Here is a 15,893-nt window from a genome sequence, read left to right as displayed (position 1 = left end):
CGCCACTTAGGGTGGCCCACGCAAGTGTGGATGCATGGGGGTGTTGTGGAGAGAGAAGACTGGCATTCTTGTTAGGGGGGGTTTGCCTTTCTCCCTGCCACTCTCATAGTTGGGCATGAGTAAAATGCTGTGTGCACTTACCCACCTGAAGGAGCCCTGGTGCTATTGTGGGTTCCTTCAGGTTGGTGGTTCAAGTCCATCAACTGCTTCAAGGAACAATGAAGAGGCTGTTTGCACCCATAAAGATTTACAGACTCAGAAACCCCAGAGAGTCATTATGAGCTGGAGGGAGTTGACCAGTGGCCATAGGTTTGGATTTTTATTTTTCCCACCTTAACTGTGTGGGTGTAAGTGGCTCTGGGGTATACAAGGGGCTGGTTCTTTTGGTCAATTTGAGGCTAGAATGGAGCCAGAGGCAAAGGGGATATATGAGCCATGGGGGAGATGTGACCTTGGGCTGGGCAAGAGGGAGGACTACTGGTCTCCAGGGGGCAGTGTGTGGGGTGGGAGGGCGGTGGTTTCTGATCTTGGCCTGGCCACACTGGTCTTAACACCTGAGGTTTTGTCCCTGGCTGCCCAAGTGCCCTACCTTATTCCAGGGCAGTCCCTGACCAGCCTCCAGGAGCCTGGCTCTTGTGGGTAGAAGGGTGTGGAGAGCCAGAGATGATGTCTGGTGGATACAGGCCACCTTCACTGCTCCCCTGAGGGAGTCTGGCGAAGCTGGAGGCAGTAACTTTGGGGCTTTTGCATTTGGTGCCTCACTTCAACTGAAAAACCCAAAAAGGGACTTCCAGGCTAGCTGTGGAAAGTCCCCCTTTACAAGAGCAGTATCACCTTGCAATTCCAATTAGCCAGACAGTCATCAATCGGAGACCAACCGGAACTTCTGTTTAGTTTGCATTCCACCAATCTGAGCCTCTGGTTAGTTGGCACTCCACCAACCAGAGCCTGGTTTAGCCTGCAGATGGCCAGTCAGAACCCTGGTTAGCTCACATTGTATCAAAGTCAGCTGGTACTCCAGGCCTGTTTAGATGAGTTCTAATTAAGGACCCAGTTGGGGCTGTTCTACCCTGTCTTATAGAGTCACTAATGTGTCGACATTGACTCAATGACTATGAGTTTTGTGTTGCAAAATGAATTTTATGGGGTTTAAGATCTGCAGTAGATCAGCAGCAACTGATTACTTGCAGGGAGCCAGGAGGCTGGCCTGATGGGTTTGGAGAGGGGCAGGATAGAACATTGATGATGTGAGGTGGGGGCTCCCAGTGCAGAGGAATTGCTAACAGACCTCTGCTTCCTGCTGGGCCAAGGCCAAGGCCAAGGAATTTCCATAAGAAATGGTGGGGCTTTCAGACAGGAGTCCTAAGGATCTCTGTTGGTCTTACATTTAAAGGGACAACAGTGTAGGGCTGGGGAGCCTGCCAAGGAGTCTGTCTCAGGGCTGAGGATTCCTGGGTGGATGAACTGGGTGTATGCAGGAGGGTGGGGGGATGGGACTGAGCTTTGGCTTGGTTCAGATGTGAGTCTTGGGCTGGGAGGCAGTGGGTGCTTGGCACTACAGGAAGGGACATTGCAGTTGTACTTTTGCGTTTGTTCTTTACATTGCAAGTACTTTTACCTTTGTCCTTGGCTAAGAGTTGGCAAGAATCGCTGGTAGCGGAGTGGTTACAAGTTGGGTTGTTAACCACAAGATCGGCAGTTCGAAACTGCCAGTTCCTCCATGGGAGAAATATGGGGCTTTCTACTCCCTTAAAGAGTTACAGTCTCAGAAACTCACAGGAATAGTTCTGCCCTGTCCTATAGGGTCGCTATGAGTCGGCATGGACTTTATGACAGTAAAAGGTTTTTTTTTGGTGAAAAAGTTTGATTTGAAAAAAATTATTTTTATTAAAAGATCATTTTATTGGTGGCTCTTATAACAATCCATACATCAATTGTATCAAGCATATTTGTACATATGTTGCCATCATTTTTTCCCTAAACATTTACATTCTGTTTGAGCCCTTGGTATTGCTCCTCATTTTACTCTCCCTTCCCCTGACAGTGAGAGTTTCAAAGAGCTGGCTAGGAGTTCTTGTGACTCAGAGGTTAAGTGCTGGGCCGATAGCTGAAAGTTCGAACCCACCAGCCTCTCTGAGGCAGAATGGCAAACTGCTTCCACAAAGATGACAGCCTTGGAAGCCCTGTGGGGCCTGCCTATGAGTTGGGATGGCCTTCATGTGATACCTCTTAGAAAACCACAGAGGCAATTCTACCCTGTCCTACAGGGTTGCTATGAATCAGAATTGATACAATGGTTGTGAGAGAATCAGAATCTAGTTTGATTCTGGGGTACTTCATGTGCAAATGACACCTGTCTGTCTCTTGGTGGAGGCTTGCATGGACTCAGACTAGGAAGAAAGGCCTGGTTATCGACTTTCAAAAATCAGCATTTGAAAATAAAACAAAACACTGTTATATAGAAGTTCAATCCACAGCCAATTATGGGGCTGGTCTACAACTGGGTAGCCTTTTGTTCTTTTGTGCATGAAGTCATCATGAGTTTGGGGCTGCTGACTAGACAACAGCATGAGGGTGCCATTAGCTGGTGGGGCAGGGGAGGAACATGAGCTCTGAGGGCACCACTGGGTCTAGCTGCCTGGCCTGGGGCACATTACCCTCTTATCCCACCCTGGGTTCCTTGTTTGGGAGGACGTGTTTGGGAGGACGTGTCTGCTGTATAACCAAACCCAACTCACTGCCATCAGTCAATTCTGATGCTTAGCGTCCCTGTAGGATGGGAGTAGAAAGCCTCATCTTTCTCCCAAGGAGCTGGCTAGCAGTTTTGAACTGCTGACCTTGCATTTAGCAGCCCAGTGCATTACCCACTATACCATCAGGGCTCCAAGCACTTGTATGGAAGGGGTGTGGGGGGTAGGGTTGGGGCTTCTACCACTAAAGCAGTACACTCTAGTTAACTCTTAAAATTCAAATCAAGTCTATCACTATGAAGTCTGATGTTCTACTCTAGTAAATAGTGTCAGAAACCTGCAGGGGCAGTTCTACCCTGTCCTATAGGGTAGCTATGATTCAGAGTCTATTTGATGGCAGTGAGTTTGGTGTTTGGTTTTATTACTCTGCTGCTAGGCCCTCTCCATGGGGCTTTTGGGAAGTTCGCCACTTAGGGTGGCCCACGCAAGTGTGGATGCATTAGGGCTCTTGTGGTTCAGCTATGGCCTCAACTAATGGCTGGGTGAGGGCAAGGTAAAGTGATGGGGACTTGGCTTCCTATGGACTTCTCTTCTAGCTCCTCCTGACCCCAGAGACTTCTAGCTTTGACCCACCCACTTCTTTCATCCTTTCTCAGACCACTGCCACCCCAGGGTGGGAGAGGAAAACTGGGAGAACCGAGACGACCCCCCAGCTTCTGCCCCCTCCCCCAGCCCAGAAGTAGGGAAGCCAGATACTGGCTGCCTGACCCTGCAACGTGCCCTTTCCCATTCTTCTGAAGTGAGGCTGGTGAACCTCCTTCCTAGCTCTGACAGTCCCAGAACCCTGAGTGGTCCTGGACAGGTGGAGGAGGTTGGCTTTCCTTTGGACCTCCAGCAGCAGTGTGGGCTTGTCTGGTGTGAAGCCCACCTCCAGCCAGCAACCTCTTGGTGGAGGAGGACGTCCAGGCCCCAAGTTCTCCGGAGCAGTGAGATAGGTCTGGCCAAAGGGCCTTGGGTGGGACTAACTGCTCCAGATGCATTCCTCTCCTGGGGTCAGTGCCTTTCTGCTTAGGGACAGTACTTGAGACAGGGGCATGGCCGGGAGGGGGACCTCTTGGCCCTGCCCTCCCCCTCCCCCTGGGGAGCTGCGATGCCAGTATTGCCTTGTCACCCCCAGACTCAGAGCAAGGACTTCTTTGGCCCAGGCTTGGAGCAGGTCACCCTGGGAGGGCCCCTCAGGAAGAGGCTGTGACTGTGGCTTTGGGTGGGGCCAGCAGCCTCTGCTGGGAGCCCAGCATCTGGAAGCCATCAGGCCCATGAGGGGGGCAGGGGGCCGGGAAAGGGGGCATGCCTCCGCCAGGCCACACACAGGCCCACCCCTTGGGAGCAGTGGCGTTGGGCCCACAGACTCCTCTTGCCTGGCCAGCAGCCTCACCCCTACCCCTGGCTGCCTTCTCTCTCACCCGCTGGCCAAGGCTCCTGCAGCCTTTAATTGCCCACAGCATGCTGGGAGTCTCACTTCTCAGGCACAGGGAGAGCTGCCCCTAGTGGCAAGGGGGCTCAGGCCAGGGAGAGGAGAACCATCTGTCCTCAGGCACTATGGGCCCAGTGGTCCGTAGGAGAAGAGTGGTTCTCATCTTCTTTGGGGTCTGAGACCAGGAAGGCTGGAGACTCAGATGCGGGGATGGGAAGGAAGGGGAGAGGGACCAGGCCTGAGTCTGGGTGACATGGTCCAGGTGGGGGCAGTGCTCAGAGGTACAAGTGCTCGGACTTATCCAGGTGTTGTTTGACATTTTATTTGCTATTGAGAATACACATAGCAGGCATATACCAATTCAACAATTTCTGCGTTTACAACTGAGTGACACTGATTCCATTCATCCATTTCAGCCATTCTTACCTCCCTTTTTGGAATTCTCCCCCATTAACACAAACTTGACACCCCTTCAGCTTCTTATCTTATTTTGGGACTAGCTCTTGTCAAGTTTGATCCCATGTAGATCATCTTCTTGAAAGAGCACTATGCTCAAGCCAGATGGTCTTTACTTACTAAACTTTTGTGTGACTTAAGGAGCCCTTGCTGGGTAAGCACTGGGCTGCTAACCACACTGTCAGTGGTTCAAACCCACCAATCTATTCCATGAGAGAAGGATGAATCTGTGTCCATAAAGATTAACAGCCCTAGAAAAGTTGAGTAGGGTCATTAAAGGTCAGAATAAACTCAATGGCAGTGGGTTTATAGTATAGTTTGAAGAAGATTTCAGGGGATCTTTTTGGTGTAAAATTTAATGTATTTTTTAGGGGGTTTGCATTCAGCTTTCATGGATCCAGAAAGTCTGGATTCCATGAGAACTTGAAATTCTGTTCTGCATTTTCTACCTCTTTGGACTGAGTCTTCTATGAGTTCTTTGATCAAGAATGGTAGCTGTGGCCCCAGGTGCCCTGATTGTCACCTGGTACCCACATGCTTCAGAATCAGGGCTGCATCTTAACCATGGAGGCTTCTAGGGTTTCCCTATAAGTTCCTGGGTGCTTTGACATCCTGTTCTGGAGAAGGGTCAGTCTCATTCAGACAGGGACTTCCCAAAGCTTTGTCTTCACTAGCTTCCCATCCCCTCCACTCCACTCCACTAACCCGCGCCCCCCACCCCCACCCCCATCTCCCCTTAGGTGTCAGGCCTGGCCTCTTCTGCCCTGGAAGGGATACAGGTGGAATGAAAAAGACAGAGGTCCATTGGGGGTGGGTCCAGCAGGCACCTGGCGTCAGTGGGCCCCTCTCATCCCACAGCCTGGCCAATATTCCACTGACCCCAGAGACACAGCGGGACCAGGAGCGTCGGATCCGAAGGGAGATTGCCAACAGCAATGAGCGGCGGCGCATGCAGAGCATCAACGCCGGCTTCCAGTCCCTCAAGACCCTCATTCCCCACACGGATGGAGAGAAGCTCAGCAAGGTGCACCTGGCGGGGAGGGCTGGGAGGGCTTCCTGGGGGTGGCAGTGGCTGCGATGGCAGAGGCCATCAGCTCAGCCCCTGACTGGCAACCCCTCTTGCCTACAGGCAGCCATCCTCCAGCAGACAGCTGAGTACATCTTTTCGCTGGAGCAGGAGAAGACCCGACTTCTGCAGCAGAACACCCAGCTCAAGCGCTTCATCCAGGTACTGCCCCGGGGAGTCCTCCCCTGTCACCTGCCGGCCCACTCCCTTGCCACCTCTCCTTTCTCCTGCCGCTTGGGCCGTCCCAGGGCCCCCTGCACTACTAGCACTACCCGAAGCTCCTTGCTGCCTGCCCTGCCTCTCACCACAGACCACCTGCTCCCAGCACCTGCCTTCCTACCTGGGCTTTTGTTTACCCTCTGCCCAGGGTGCCCAAGGTGGTTCTGAAAGGAACTGGGTTATCCATATCTGCTGTGGCTGCTATAGCTAGCAACTCAAACTGGGGGCGTATTGAAGCCACAGAAATGGACCTTGCGTTCTGATACTTATGCGGGTCTGTGTGACCTCACACCCCGGCAGTGGTCAGGTGTTGAGTCATACTCACTCACCCCTCTGGGGTCTGCAGGAACTGAGCGGCTCATCCCCTAAGCGGCGCCGGGCGGAGGACAAAGATGAGGGCATTGGCTCCCCCGACATCTGGGAAGATGAGAAAGCCGAGGACCTGCGGAGGGAGATGATTGAGCTGCGGCAGCAGCTAGACAAGGAGCGCTCAGTGCGCATGATGCTGGAGGAGCAGGTGAGGCGGCGCCCCCTGCTGGCCAGGAGAAAGAGTGCGCGGCTGCGCGGGCATTCCAGCTGGCCGGGGCGGGTCCCCCTGCCTGCCTTCGGAGTCGCCAGCCCTGGTGGTGCACTGTGTTAAACCCCAGGGAGAAGAAGGTTGCGAACTGAGCGGTTGGCACTTTGAACCCAGCTCCACAGAAGTAAAGGCCTGGTGACCTGCTCCCATACAGGTTACAGAAGAAAAAAAAAAAGTGACCTACCCTATGGGGTGGAGTAGAAATGTCCCATAATTTTTATGGAATCCAACAGCCATGGCTTTCTCCCATTGGGTTTGAACCTCTGACCTTCTGGTTAGCAACTGAGCGCTTTAATCTCTGCTGCACTTGGGTTTCTCCCATGTCAAAATGGTATCTTAGGAAACATGATGGGGCAGTTCACACACTGTCCTCTGGGGTCATGGCACCCAGCGATTTCAACAACTTTGGGCCAGGCTGGAAAGTGAGGGGAGGTACCAGATGTACCCTCAGCCACTAGGGGTGAGGGTACCATCTTGGCCATGGAGCTGAGTTTGTCACAGGATGTTACCACACCTGTGTTCGTCTGAGTACTTTAGAGAAACAAATCCACAGAAACTCATGTATAAGAGAGATTTTTTTATAAAGGTTAAGTGTGCATCAAGAAAACATCCCAACCCAGTGCTGCCCAAGCTCACAAGTCCAACATTAGCCTATAGGTCTTACACCAATCCACAAAGTCCTCCTCCTCCATCTCACAAAACACACGCAATGATGCTGACTGCAGGAGGAAAGCCAAATCAGTGAATGTGTAAGCATCTTAGCACTGGCAGGGTCTCCACACGGTGCTCCAGCACCCAGGGCTGCATCGGGGTAGGTCCATGTGGTTTCTCCTCAGGGATGCCTTGCAGGAAGTGAACCTTGCCAGCTGAAGCAGGGAACTGGCTAAGGCAGCTGCACTCTGGTCCGACCATCAGAAAGCAAGAGACCTGAGAACTAGAAAGGCGAGGCTCACTGAGCTGTTTATCCCTCTGCCCTTCAATTAACCCCATGTGTTTATCAGCCAGGTTGGCACAACAAGCTAACTCAACTCCCCACCCCTGCCCCACACAGCTGTGATTGAGGCCATAGTTTCTGTGTGGGCATCCTTAGGGGGTCTGGGCTAGTTCTGGAGGGGCTGCATCAAGGTTCCCTTCAGAAGATCCAGGCAGAGGGAACAGCCTGGAGGCAGGAGGGAGGGAGCCTGGTATGATGAGGCCACTGTGAGGGAGGAGGGAAAGGAGGGGACACATCGGGACTGGCCTGGTCTAGTAGGGTCCTCCTTCCAGGCTGCTGCTCTGGTTCCTGCCCAGTAGGTAGTGGGCTCTGAGCTAAGTTCACTGGCAGGTTGACCAGTCTTCCTAGCAGCAGATAGAGTTTGGGGCAGCATGTTGGGGCCTGTGAGCTGCTTGGGAATTTGCAGGGCCCCACAAATGGGCTTCAGCATTGAGTGTGGGCCTCGCCTTGCCCTAAGCCAGCTGCTTTGACCCCAGGTGCGCTCGTTGGAGGCTCACATGTACCCAGAAAAGCTCAAGGTGATTGCACAGCAGGTGCAGCTACAGCAGCAGCAAGAGCAGGTGCGGCTGCTGCACCAGGAGAAACTGGAGCGGGAACAGCAGCACCTACGCACCCAGGTGAGTGGGCCTTGCTCCTCTTCCCCAGCAGGCATCACCCCATCACTGCACCCCCGAATGTCCAGCTGGGCCGATATTGTAATGTTCCAGACTTGCAGCTGTGCTGTGTATGAAATGGTGTTGAATGTTTTTAGCAGCCTCTAGAGGACCGGGGTGCTATTGTTCCTGGATCACAGTGAGAAAACTGAGGCCTAGTTAAATAATAAGCCCAAGGGCCTTGGGCTAGTGTGTGGTTTGGAGCAGGGATTTGAATCCTGGCTGGCAAAATCTAGTGTGTAATCTAGTGTGTCTGAATGCCACAGACTTCCCACTTACACCACAGTCGAACTTTAAACTGCCCACTTGATTAAGGTGACCAGATGTCCTGCTTTTGGCGGGACAGTTCTGATTTTTTTTTTTTTTGACAGTTCTGATTTTTAACAATTTTTCCCAAGTCCTGTGGCGTTTTTAAAAAGTCCCGATTTTTTGCATAGAATACTCGACGAGCTAGGTAGGGTATACGGTTTTTGGAGGAGGCCATGTGGCTATTTCGCCAGGATATGAGTTTTATCAATGGTGTCCCGCTTTACCAATGTTAAAATCTGGTCACTTTACACTTGATGCTTCAAAGCAAAGGGGCCTTGTGATCTTGGGTGGCTGGGAGCTCCTCTCTAGGCCTTTTAAACTCAGAGGGCTCGGGGGGACTATCAGCTGGGTGGTGGGTGGGAGAAGTGGGTAGGGAGAGCTGGTTTCAGAGGGCTGTTCCTGAGGGCAAGGACCTTGGGGAGAGACACTGAAGACCTCTGTGTTGCAGCTCCTGCCCCCTCCGGCCCCCACCCACCACCCTACGGTGATTGTGCCGGCACCACCTCCTCCGCCCTCCCACCACATCAACGTTGTCACCATGGGCCCCTCCTCAGTCATCAACTCTGTCTCCACGTCCCGGCAAAACTTGGACACCATCGTGCAGGTACCTGGGCTTGTGGAGGGTGCAGCCCATAGGGAGCGAGACGGAGGTTAGGGGGTGGCATCTTCAACTCCCCATTTCTGTACCTGTCAAGTGGGTAGCTGCTCTGTTGAGAGCTGCGAGTGGGGTCCACCTGGCCAGAGGGATGCAGAGGTCTTGAAGAGACCCTGCTCCTGTATCCTACATGGAGTTGAAGACAACTCCCTTTTTTTTAGTAGTGCCAGATGTTGAAAAAAGTTTAACTGTATTTTGTTATTGTTGAATATACACAGTGAAACTTACATCAGTTCAACACATGTACAATTGGTGACGTTCTTGGCAGTATGCAACCCTTCTCACCCTCCCTTTCCGAGTCATCCCCCACTCCCACTGACGTGAACTCAGTGCCTGTTCCCATCCAATCTTTCGAGTTGCTGTTGTCAGTTTGATTCCATTTCAATCGATCTTAAAAGAACACAATACTCAAGATAGACCTTTTTTATTGCTTAAGCTAAACCCGAGTTTGGTTTTCAAAACAATTTAGGCGATATTTGTGGTTTAAGGTTTAAAGATAATCTTGAGGCAGTAATTTTGGAGGTTCATATAGCCCCACTGACTCTAGCCAAGAAGACCCTCAGTTCTCAGAGTCTGGGTTAAAGACTTTGGGTCTCTCACCCTGAAGTTGGTCCAGAATTTTCTTTCACTACTATCTCCTTGGACCTGGGTGGGTGTCAATTAAGCCTCCAGCAGTGGAGGGCGGATTAGAATGAGCAATTTTCTGGGTCTAACCTGTTGTTACTGCTACACTCAGTGTTAGGCTAGTCCCCTTGGAGAGAACCCAAGAACATCAAATAAACTTATTAATTCATTAACCAAAGAAGCCAGCATGGAAAAGAAGCAAACAAAAAAACTGTCTTTCAACCCCTGGAACTTGAGTTGAACATAAACCCAGCTAATTGAACAGCAAAGTTAATAACAAAGACGCTTATTAAGTTAAGAGGCATAAATATGTGAAAACCCCTCTTCACTTCAAAACAACAGTGAGGCTGCTGTTGGCCCCTAAGGGGTTTTCAACTCAGCTGAAGTGCTTTCTAAAGTTGGCTCCCCCAGGCACTGGCCGGCCTGCTGCTTCCTCCCTCGCTAGGCTCACTGGCCGACAGTTGTGGGGCGTGTGTGGGTGGGGGGCCTTATCGGCACTCTGTCCCCACACAGGCGATCCAGCACATCGAGGGCACCCAGGAGCGGCAGGAAGAGGAGCGGCGGGCCGTCATCGTAAAGCCCCTTCGCAGTGGCTCCGAGCCCCCCGCCTCCGACACCGCCTCCGATTCGGAGGCCGCCGACAGTGACACCATGGACCAGAGTCGGGAAGAGCTTCCCTGACCAGCCCCAGCCCTCCTCTCCCTAATGGGGGCTGGAGGGGCCCGGGACAGCAGCAGGGAGAAACGTGGGCGAATGAGTGAGAGATTTTTACAAAATTACAATGTCATTTGGGTCTCTTTTATGACCTCTTTTTCGATACTGTAAATTGACCTTTGAACGGAGCCACCCAACTCAAGGTCACAGGGGCTGGGGTGGCCTGGAGCGTGTGTGGGGCCTTGGGATACTGGGGCTGGGCCTCAGCCCTGGAGGCTGGGGACACAGACACTGAGGTGCCTGGTTTCTCTCTGCCAAAAAAAAAAATAAAACATTTTTTCATTTTAAACATGTTTTTTAAGAACAGGGAAAATGAAATGTAACCCCAAGCTCGCTCTTCCCTCCCCAGAGGCAGCCTTGCAACAGCCAGTCTTTAATCCCTCCTTCCCACCTCTCTTTGGTTTTCTTCTTTTTCCTTTAAGCACTTAACATGGGTTGGGGGTCTGGCTGGGTCTGGGCTTTCTGGGGGGTTGGGGGGGGTGTTGATGTTGCTTCTCGGTTTTGGGGTTTGCTGCTGCCCTCCTCCCCCATCCCTACCCCCTCTTAGCACTAGGGTTAGCCACTCTACTCCCCACGCAACCCCACCTATCCCTACCGGTTTCCCATCTTCAACCCCAAAAATGTCTTTGTCTCTCTTTTTGTTTTGTTCGTTGTTGTTTTTTTTCCTCACCTCTTTGTTTTGTTTTGTTGTTTTTTTAAAAAAATTTGAGGTCTTTGTGTTCAAGGAGAAGCTATTATATTTTGTTAAGAAAGTGGGGGGGGTGGGGAAACCAAGAGGCCACTGTGCCTTTGTAAAGCAACAAAATAAAGTTTGTACCTTGTTTTCTAGCCTCTGTGTCCCCCCGAGTGCTTGCTCGCCTGAAGAACTATGCCGGCTTGGTGGGCCAGAGTGAAATAGACAAGCATACACAGCCAAAACCAGTTGCTGTGGGGTCGACTTGGACTTGGGCCATCCAAGTAGAACTGTGCACTGAAAGCCCTTTTAATTAAGGTGATCTTTCCACCCTTTGTTCCTGTGCCTTTCTGGGTGGGTTCAAGCTGCCAACCTTTAGCTCAGCAGTTCTCATCCTGTGGGTTGCCTAAGACCATCGGAAAACATAACTGTAACAAAATTACAGTTATGGAAGTAGCAGCGAAAATAATTTTATGCTTGGGGGTCACCACAACATGAGGAACTGTATTAAAGGGCCAAGGCATTAGGAAGGTTGAGAACCACTGCTTTAGCTGGTAACTGAGTGCTGAATCATCTGCCCCATCCTGAGACTCGGGCCCCAGAAAGAAAACCTGGTGTCATTGAGGCTCATCATGACCCTGTAAGACAGAATAGAATGATCCCAGAGGGTAATAATCTCTATGGGAAGCAGGCAGCGACAGTTGTAGGGTGGGGTCAGAAGGTTGAGTTTTCAGTTAGCAGCCAAGAGCTTAGCCACTGTACCATCAGGGCTCCTCTGGACTGGAGTCCCACTCACTCTCTGCCATCGAGTCCATACCAACTCACAGTGACCCTATAGGACAGCAGAACTGCCTTGTGGGTTTCTGTGACTAGCTGTGTATGGGGGTAGGAAGCTGTTTCAAACCACTAACCTTGCAGATGGAAGCTGAATACGTAACCACTATGCTACCAGGGCTCCCCTGGACTGGAACAGAAGGTACTAATGGGCCAAGTGTTGCCTGACCCAGTAGAGTGGTTTGGATGGGAGTGAGTGTGATGACCCCTGCAGCTTATGAGTGATGTAGGGAGGAGAAATCCTGGTCATTTCCTTTCCTGGATTCACTGGAAAGATAGAGAAGGTGTTGGGTGGGGAGAGGGACTCCTAAATCCTCTTGGGTGGCAGGCAAGAATAAAACCATCTGCTATACCACAGGTTCTTAACATATGGAGCAGCAGGTATACCAGATGTTCAGGAGTCCTAGTTGATGCCTTAACTGCCACATGTGGAACCTTCATCTCAGCACCTATAGAGATGGAGCACCCCTTCATGGTGGAGATAAGAGGTCCTTATCTGAATGTAGGAGGCTTGGTGGCATAGTGGTTATACGTTAAGCTGCTAATCATAAGGTCTGCAGTTCAAAACCACCAGCTGCTTCTGGAGAGAATGCTGAGGCTTCTTACTCTCATATTGAGTTACGGTCTCAGAAACCCATAGGGGCAGTTCTACCCTGCCCTATAGGGTCGTAATGAGTAGAAATAGACTGACAGTTATTTGGATTTTTGGTATCTGACATTTGGGAGTTCTAATGACACAAGGGGATTGAGTCTTAGTAGAGCTTGGAGAGCTCTAGACTCCATGGCCATGACCACTGCACAACACATCCAGTGTAGCTATTTTTCTCTTAAGCTTTGCAAAGGTTTTGTGCCCTATATTCATCTAAGGTTGTAACTTCAAATCCATTAGTGGTGCCATAGAAAAAAGGCCAGGCGACTTTGAAGCAGTTCTACCCTTAATTCATGGGCTCATGTGAATTGGAATAGACTGTATGTCTATGGCTTTGTGTGTATGTATAGAAAATGTTAGGATGAGTGACATTTTGAATGGCATGGGCACACTGGCTGGTAGATGAGGTCTGAGGAACAATAGGAAAAATAGCCAGTATCTTATTCCATGATGGCTCCTTGGGTGGAAAGTCAGACCAAGAATCTATCTTCTTTTCCACTTTTAAGAATGTTTTTTTAAAAGCATAATTTACAGTTAGTAAAATTCTCCTATTTGGGGTACACTTAAAACAACAAAAAAATCCTCACCGACATGGAGTCGATTCCAACTCCTGGCTGATCCAAGCCATGATATATCCAATGAAAACTTGCATGTCAAAGATGGGCCATGAGTATGCAAGAACACGCTGTTCTATTAAATTGGCATTCCAGGATGCACACCTTCCTGGCATGATTGATGAAGAAAAATGTGTGAGCCATAAGCAAATGTGGTGAAGAAAGCTGATGGTGCCTGGCTATCAAAAGATATAGCGTCTGGGGTCTTAAAGGCTTGAAGATAAACAAGTGGCCATCTAGCTGAGAAGCATCAAAGCCCATATGGAAGAAGCACACCAGCCTGTCTGACCACGAGGTGTAGAAGGGACCAGTTAATCAGACATCAAAGAACTAAAAATCATATCAGTGGGTGCCAACTTTACTGATACAATCACTGAAGACAAACATGTGCATAAGCAAATGTGGTGAAGAGAGCTAATGGTGCCTGGCTATTAAAAGATATAGCGTCTGGAGTCTTAAAGGCTTGAAGATAAACAAGCGGGCAACTAGCTCAGAAGCAACAAAGCCCACATGGAAGAAGCACACCAGCCTGTGTGACCACAAGCTGTGGAAGGGATCAGGTATCAAGCATCAAAGAACAAAAAATCATCACTGTAAAGGTGGGTGAGTATAGAGTAGAGACTCAAAGCCCATCGGTAGGCAACTGGACACCCCTTTACTGAAGGGTTGTGGGGAGGAGATGAGCTAGTCAGGGTGCAGGGTAACAACAATGAAACATATAACTTTCCTCTAGTTCTTAAATGCTTCCTCCCCACACTATCATGATCCCAATTCTATCTTACAAATCTGACTGGACCAGAGCATGTACATTGGTACAGATAGCAACTGGAAACAGGAAATCCAGGACGGATGACTCCTTCAGGATAAGTGGTGAGAGGTGATGCCTGGAGGGTGGAGGGAATGTGGGGTAGAAAAGGGGAAGGGATTACAAGAATCTACATATGGCCTCCTCCCTGGGGACAGCAGGGAAGAGGGTGGGGGGAGACGTCAGACAGTATAACATGACAAAACAATAATAATTTATGAATTATGAAGGGTTTATGAGGGAGGGGGAAAATGAGCAGCTGATATTTGGGCTAAAGTACAAGGCAAATGTTTTGAGAATGATGAGGGCAACAAACGTATATAGGTGTTTGACACAATGGATGTATGTATGGATTGTGATAAGAATTGTACACGCCCCCAATAAAATGATTTTTAAAAAAAGATGGGCCATGAGTAAGGAAGACTGACGAGGACTTGATGCATTTGAATTATGGCGTTGTCGAGGACTATTGTAAGCGCCATGGACTGTCGGAAAAACAAATCTGTCTTGGAAGAAATACAGCCAGAAGGTAACTTAAAAACAAGGATGGTATTTAGCAGAGAAGCAGCAAAGTCTACGAAGAATCATACCAGCATTTGTGATCACAAGGTGTTGATAGGATAAGGTATCAGAAGACCCAAAACAATCATATTGATGTGAATAAGAAGGGTCCAGTGGAGATCCAAGGCCCATCTCTAGGCAATTGGACATCCCCTCACAGAAGGGTCACAAGGAAGGAATGAGTCAGCCAGGTTGCAGTGTAGCACTGATGAAACAACATTCCTCTAGTTCCTTAATGTTCCCCCTCCACCACCACCCCCTATCATGACCATAGTTCATAGGTACAGAAAAGAGCTCTCAACACGGAATCCAGGACAGATAACCCCCTCAGACACCGTAATGAGAGTGGTGATACCATAATTGTAGGGAGAAGGGGGAAAGGGGGAATTCATCTTAGTGATCAACATATAACTCCCCCCACTCTCCCGGAAGAGCAACAGAAACGTGGGTGAAGGGAGACAGTGGACAGTGTAAGATATGAAAATTATAATTTAAGGGTTCACGAGGGAGGGGGATAGGAAAAATGGGGAGCCATGATACCAAGGGCTCAAGTAGAAAATGCTTTAAAAGTGATGATGGTGAGACAGAACCAGGGGACGCAATCTAGACAGGCGGGATCTGCTGCCATCAGGACCCGCGGTAACCGATGCGAGCGTGCCCGCCAGAAGATGAAAACCGAGACTCGGTTAAGGGAAAGCCTCGAGATGACGGGCTTTCTGCTGCTGCCTGCAAGTAGAGGGACTCGGAGATCACGCTGCAGAAGCAGAAAGGGCAGACGAGAGAGAAGGAGGAACCCACGGATCTCTGGCTTCATGTCCAACCCTCTTGCCCTCCCTCCGCCAGTCCTACCAAGCTGGCGTTCTTCCTGTAGTGCTCACAGGTCCCAGCACCGATGACATGCCCTTTGCCCCCAGTCTACAGCGGGTCCCTTTTGTGCTTCTTTTCCCTCAGGTAGTCCCTCTCACCCTGGGTCACACCTGGGGGTCAGGGGGTTACCCCTCCCAGTGCTTTTTATCCCTGTGGGGCTCATCCCAAAGTATTAAACGTAGCTTTGTAATTAAAAAAAAAAGATGGCAACATGCACAAATGTGATCAATACAATTGATGTTCGGATTGTTTTAAGAGCTGTAAGAGTCCCCAATAAAATACTTAAAAAAAAAAAGAGGGGAGCGGGGAGGGAGGGGAAAAATGAGGACCTAATGTCGGGGGTTTAAGTGGAGAGAAAATGTTTTGAGAATGATGTACAGATGCGCTTTACACAATTGATGTGTGTATGGATTGCGATAACAGTTGTATGAGCCTCTAATAAAATGTTTAAAAAAAGAA

General features: G+C 50.0%; 1 protein-coding gene across 1 annotated transcript in view; it reads left to right on the top strand.

The window, feature by feature from the left end:
* The window catches only part of TFAP4 (transcription factor AP-4), a 45,020-nt gene extending 33,761 nt beyond the window's left edge, over window positions 1-11,259 (top strand). Inside the window, exons 3-8 of the mRNA XM_045286043.1 lie at window positions 5,479-5,644; window positions 5,750-5,848; window positions 6,252-6,422; window positions 7,953-8,093; window positions 8,887-9,042; window positions 10,231-11,259. Coding sequence (XP_045141978.1) covers window positions 5,479-5,644; window positions 5,750-5,848; window positions 6,252-6,422; window positions 7,953-8,093; window positions 8,887-9,042; window positions 10,231-10,398 — 901 coding nt within the window. The 3' untranslated portion in view covers window positions 10,399-11,259. The remainder of the gene's footprint in view (window positions 1-5,478; window positions 5,645-5,749; window positions 5,849-6,251; window positions 6,423-7,952; window positions 8,094-8,886; window positions 9,043-10,230) is intronic.
* The last annotated feature ends 4,634 nt before the right edge of the window (window positions 11,260-15,893 follow it).

This window comes from Echinops telfairi, unplaced genomic scaffold (genome assembly GCF_000313985.2).
Source record: "Echinops telfairi isolate 266 unplaced genomic scaffold, ASM31398v2 ScPeMD7_5;HRSCAF=22, whole genome shotgun sequence".
NCBI classification, from domain to species: Eukaryota; Metazoa; Chordata; class Mammalia; order Afrosoricida; family Tenrecidae; genus Echinops; species Echinops telfairi.
Note: the sequence above shows the minus strand (reverse complement) of the source record. Positions and strands in the feature narration are given on the sequence as shown.